Source organism: Nerophis ophidion, linkage group LG26 (genome assembly GCF_033978795.1).
Source record: "Nerophis ophidion isolate RoL-2023_Sa linkage group LG26, RoL_Noph_v1.0, whole genome shotgun sequence".
NCBI lineage: Eukaryota > Metazoa > Chordata > Actinopteri > Syngnathiformes > Syngnathidae > Nerophis > Nerophis ophidion.
The window spans coordinates 30,221,149-30,226,987 of record NC_084636.1 but is presented as its reverse complement, the minus strand read 5'-3'; the positions used below and the strand labels follow the sequence as shown (position 1 = coordinate 30,226,987).

General features: G+C 36.6%; 1 protein-coding gene across 1 annotated transcript; it reads left to right on the top strand.

Annotated features, from left to right (window-relative positions):
- Window positions 1-742: 742 nt before the first annotated feature.
- si:dkey-51e6.1 lies at window positions 743-5,620 on the top strand. The gene is made up of 3 exons (XM_061887932.1): window positions 743-929; window positions 1,084-1,208; window positions 5,481-5,620. Exons 1-3 carry the CDS (start codon window positions 779-781, stop codon window positions 5,571-5,573), a joined length of 369 nt encoding a protein of 122 aa, XP_061743916.1. The 5' UTR covers window positions 743-778; the 3' UTR covers window positions 5,574-5,620.
- The last annotated feature ends 219 nt before the right edge of the window (window positions 5,621-5,839 follow it).

Here is a 5,839-nt window from a genome sequence, read left to right as displayed (position 1 = left end):
AGATTGGCGCCAGTGCCCCCCGCGACCCTAAAAAGGCAATAAGCGGTAGAAAATGGATGGATTGCATTATTGCGGTATTGCTGTGTATTGTTTTGTTGGATTGATTCAAAAAATCAATTAAAAATATGTTTTTAAATTTAAAAAAAATAAATAAATAGTTTTTTTTCAAAACGAGAATCGATTCTGAATCGCACAACGTGACAATCGCGATTCGTATTCGAATCGATTTTTTCCCACACCCCTAGTTTATACATCATCTGCGATGAGGTGGCGACTTGTCCAGGGTGTACGCCGCCTTCCGCCCGATTGTAGCTGAGATAGGCGTCCCCCGCGACCCCAAAAAGGCAATAAGCGGTAGAAAAATGGATGGATTGCATTCTTATGGTATTGCTGTGTATTGTTTTGTTGGATTGGTTCAAAAAATAAATAAAAAATATGTTTTTAAATAAAAACATTTAAAAAATCGATTTAAAAAAAAAAGAGAATTGGTTCTGAATCGCACAACGTGACAGTCGCGATTCGTATTCGAATCGATTTTTTCCCACACCCCTAGTTTTTATATCGTCTGCGATGAGGTGGCGACTTGTCCAGGGTGTACGCCGCCTTCCGCCCGATTTCTGATTCTGATACACGTCTGATATTTACTGTGAATTCCCGCTAGGGGGCGGCACTGTGGGAAGTAAAGAGAACGACTGTCTCTTTAAGACCGGAAGTAGCTGTCTGCCTCCTTATAAGGAGTTCCTGGCCCGGAGTGGATTCACGTGTGCAATACATCACAATGGCAACCAAATCGGACATCCTGGCCACAATCCCAGCTGTGGAGATCGACCATGACGCCACTTTCAAGTACATCTTGGTCCGAGTGAAAGTGAAAGACGGCGACGAGCACAAAGACATTGTCCGCGGCAAAAAAAGTGCAGAGTATCACAGTAAGTTATGCTGGGTTGGAAGAAAATGTCAAAGTTTTGCAGCTGCACGCATGCATTCATGTTGTGCAGCGACTACTCGTTTTAACGTGACATTTATTCATGTGTGCACCAGTGCACGTTTATGACTCGTGCAAAACTTTTAATTTATTCGCAGGTCATATTTTTGAGGAGTTGGTGCTGGCCATGGAGGCCTTGGGTCTGGAGTGTGAGTGCCTGGGCGGAGGATACATCGAGCACAACGGTCAAAAGAAGTCATTAAGGGTGTATGGAGAATCCACTGTGAGTTGATGTGTTGTGATGGACGCTGTCGCTATGAGTCAACCGGAAGTGACGTCGTACCCGCGGGTTTTCAATCAGCATTACCGTATTTTCTTCAATTGCGGCCGGGGCACTGATTAATTTAATACTACTTCTCACTCCTGCGCTTAGCATAAGGCATGTGGTAAAAGTAAGCATGCGCTAATTATTTTAAAACCTCTTCTCACTCCTGCGCTTAGCATAAGGCATGCGGTAAAAGTAAGCATGCGCTAATTATTTTAAAACCTCTTCTCACTCCTGCGCTTAGCATAAGGCATGCGGTAAAAGTAAGCATGCGCTAATTATTTTAAAACCTCTTCTCACTCCGGCACTTACCAAAGGCATGGAGTAAAAAATTTGAGTGTGACCTTAAATCCTACTGAATAGCTCTTAATCTTCTTCCCTTTTATGCGATTTGAAATTACCGGTATTGAAATCAGCCTCCTGCATTTTGAAAATGATGACAGGGGAAGTGTCAGGAGTTTGACCAGGTGGTAATACTAAGTATTCCGCACAGTTCAGTACATATTCCGTACAATTGACCACTAAATGGTAACAAGTTTTTCAACTTGTTTAAGTCGGGGTCCACGTTAATCAATTCAGATGAGTAGCTCGCTGGCCTGTTCTAAAAATAGCTCAAATAACACTTACCAGTGAGCTGCCTCTATTTATTTTTTTTTTTTAATTTTATGTATTTGCTAGCAAGCTGGTCTCGTTTTGCTTGACATTTTTTATTTCTAAGAGACAAAACTCAAATAGAATTTGAAAATATTTTAAAGACTTTGTCTTTGCTTGTTTAAATAAATTTATTTTTTTACTTTGCTTCTTATAACTTTCAGACAATTTGAAAGAAAAAATACAAGCTTAAAAATGATTTTAGGATTTTTAAACACTTATACCTTTTTTACATTTTAAATTGCTTCCTCTTCTTTCCTGACAATTTGAATCAATGTTCAAGTAATTTATTTTTTTTTATTGTAAAAAATACATTTTAATTTAATTCTTCATTTTAGCTTCTGTTTTTTCGATGAATATTTGTGAAATAATTCAAAATTCTGGCAAATCTAGAAATTCCATCCATCATCTTCCGCTTATCCGAGGTCGGGTCGCGGGGGCAACAGCCTAAGCAGGGAAACCCAGACTTCCCTCTCCCCAGCCACTTCGTCTAGCTCTTCCCGGGGGATCCCGAGGCGTTCCCAGGCCAGCCGGGAGACATAGTCTTCCCAACGTGTCCTGGGTCTTCTGTAAAATCAAATTTAAATCTTATTTCAAAGTCTTTTAAATTTCTTTAAAAAAAATGTTCCTGAAAATCTAGAAGTTATTTTTCTTTGTTAGAAATCTAGCTTGGTCCAATTTGTTATATATTATAACAAATGGCAGATTGGATTTTAACCTATTTAAAACATGTCATCAAAATTTTAAAATCAGGAAAAATTACTAATGTTCCATACATTTTTTTTTTTTCAAAGATTCAAATTAACTAGTTTTTCTACTTATTTTTTTTTCGGTTGAATTTTAAAGAGTCGAAATTGAAGAAACTGTTTAAAATGTTTTCATTTTTTTCATGTTTTCTCTTCTTTTAAACCGTTCAATTAGGGTTTTTTTTTTTTTCATTTATTCTCTACAAAAAACCTTCCGTAAAGGGAAAAAAAAAATGTACGACAGAATGACGGACATAAATACCCATTTTTTTATATATATATATATATATATATAGATTTATTCTCTACAAATAAATCTATATATATATAAAAAAATGGGTATTTATGTCTGTCATTCTGTCGTACATTTTTTTTTTCCATGTTTTTAGATTTTATATATATATATATATATATATATAGATTTATTCTCTACAAATAAATCTATATATATATAAAAAAATGGGTATTTATGTCATTCTGTCGTACATTTTTTTTTCCCTTTTACGGAAGGTTTTTTATTCTCTACAAAAAACCTTCCGTAAAGGGAAAAAAAATGTACGACAGAATGACGGACATAAATACCCATTTTTTTTTATATATATAGATTTATTTATTAAAGGTAAATTGAGCAAATTGGCTATTTCTGGCAATGTATTTGTGTATCAAACTGGTAGCCCTTCGCATTAATCAGTACCCAAGACGTAGCTCTTGGTTTCGAAAAGGTTGGTGACCCCTTTGTCAACATACTTTATTTCAGTTATTGATTTATTAACATACTTTACCCGAAGACCGAATAAAAAAATGCAAAACAGGCCTAGGAAAGGACTATTCCCGCCTTTCTTCTTGCTGCCAATTCTTCGGTTAAGTTCGGCCCGACCTTACTTGTGTAAGGCGCTGAACAAGGCGCCACCTGCTGGTGTGAGACGTAACTACAGCTACAATTAATGCAGGTGAACAACTAAAAGGGTTGTCTGCCAAAACTAAGAAAACTCATTCGAAATAAATGTATTGATGAAAAATCGGATTATTTAATCTGTTTCAATCTTGAAATAAAAATTGCATATATTACTCTGAAAGTGTTAACTTTATGGTGCATTCCAGGTCGTTTTTAGATTGCACTGCAGCTTCATTAAATTGTTTTAAAAAAATAAAATAAAAATGCATTTTAACAATTAAAAATATCAAATGTTTTTAGATTATATTAAATACAATCCTCCAGTGTTTTTTTAATTATAAAAAGCGTATTTTTAGGTTTTTTTTTGTTACACCTCGAGTCATGCGTTCTACTAATTGGATTGTGCAGGTGCACCTCGTGTTGTGGCTTGTTAGTGTATATACTCTACAACAGTGGTTCTCGAATGGGGGTCCGCGCACCCCTGGGGGTACTTGAAGGTATGCCAAGGGGTACGTGAGTCTTTTTAAAAAATATTCTAAAAATAGCAACAATTCAAAAATCCTTTATAAATATATTAATTGAATGATTCAACAGCTAGATTTTTTTTGTGGACATGTTCCATAAAGATTTTTTTTTTTTTTTTGGAATTAAGTTAATGAATCTAGAACAGGGGTGCCCATTACGTCGACCGCGATCGACTGGTCGATCTCGGAGGGTGTGTCAGTCGATCTCAAGCCAGGCATTAAAAAATAGACATAAAAATGAGCAATCATCAATCATACCAAGACTTCACTTTCGTCAGTTGTCTGACATTCTCGGCACCCGAGGATCTTGTGAGATGACGCTGGCTGCTGCGAGCTCATATTTAAGAAAAAAATCACTAACAGGGCGGACGCAGAGAAACACATTTTATTTCTAGAGACTCCGTACCTACTGTCAAAACTCTAAAGACCGACTGCACAGTTCCTGTCTTCACCATAAAAGACCTGTTTCATCCTGCCTGTGCTAACAAAATAAGAGTCTCAGAAAGCTAGCGTGCACAAGCTAGCAAGCTACGGAGTTTGATGCCAATGTATTTCTCCCCCGCCCTCAGCGACCGCTTTCTCACTTGCTTGCCCACCCGCACACTCACTGACGTCACTCACCTGCTGCCAGACATTAAAGGGCCACACACATATGCTACTCTCATAACAAAGTGTTTAAAAACGAGTATGCAAGTTGGACAAATAAGATGCCAAATCCAACCACTTTCATGTGGTATTGGACAGAAAGGAGGACTTTTTTTTTTCCTCCATTTGAAAATGCGGACGTTATCAGCACCACTGTCTAATTCCAATCAATGCAAGTCATCAGAATCAGGTAATACACCAACTTATATTCTTGTCTTCATGAAAGAAAGGAATCTGTGTGTTAAAGATGCTTGTATTATCATTAAACACCATTAACTTGTTAACAAAAATGTCGTTCATAAATAAATATAAATTATAAATAGGAATGAGGTAGATCTCCTCGACTTGGTAGCTCGCCTGCAGAAAAAGTGAGCGCCCCTGATCTAGATGCATCTCTATTACAATCCCCAAAGAGTGCACTTTAAGTTGATAACTTTTATGCGAGGATATATTTATTTATAATTTAATCACTTTATTTTTCAACAAGTTTTTAGTTATTTTTATATCTTTTTTTTTTCCCCCAAATAGTTCAAGAAAGACTGCTACAAATGAGCAATATTTTGCATTTATACAATTTAATAAATCAGAAGTGCTGTGTTTTACTTCTCTTTTTTTTCAACCAAAAATGCTTTGCTCTGATTAGGACGTACTTGATTTTTTTTTTTTTTTTTTTTTTTTTAAAAGTTCACAGGGGGTGCATCACTGAAAAAAGGTTGAGAACCACTGTTGTACAATATGTTGTAATATAACAATCTCTTGTTGTTTTCAGGCTTTCGGCAATGCAGACCATTTCTTGTCATCAACCAAGTTAAAGAGTGTCTACGATGACTACGAGATCGCCTGGACGGACAACATCAAATAATGTCTTCTCATCTGCACTCATTAAAGTAATTTATCAAAAGGCAACAATCTGAAAATGTTTTTTTGGGGTGGGGGGGCTGCAACACAACTCTGCAAAGAGCTCTCAAACGTTTGCTATTAATTGATTTAAAGTCGTAATCAGAGGCTCTGTGCCAAGCGTAAAGTCCATACTGGAAACCGTGGGCCAGTTTGAATCCGCATGAAACACATCCTGTGACTCGAAGAGGGAAAGTTTTTATATAAAACGAAAGGAAACGTGATACTGGA

Coding starts and splice junctions, on each gene's coding strand:
- si:dkey-51e6.1 (XM_061887932.1), top strand. CDS start 779: ATGGCAACCAAATCGGACATCCTGGCCACAATCCCAGCTGTGGAGATC. Junction 930..1,083: donor AAAAAGTGCAGAGTATCACA/GTAAGTTATGCT, acceptor ATTTATTCGCAG/GTCATATTTTTGAGGAGTTG. Junction 1,209..5,480: donor GGGTGTATGGAGAATCCACT/GTGAGTTGATGT, acceptor TGTTGTTTTCAG/GCTTTCGGCAATGCAGACCA.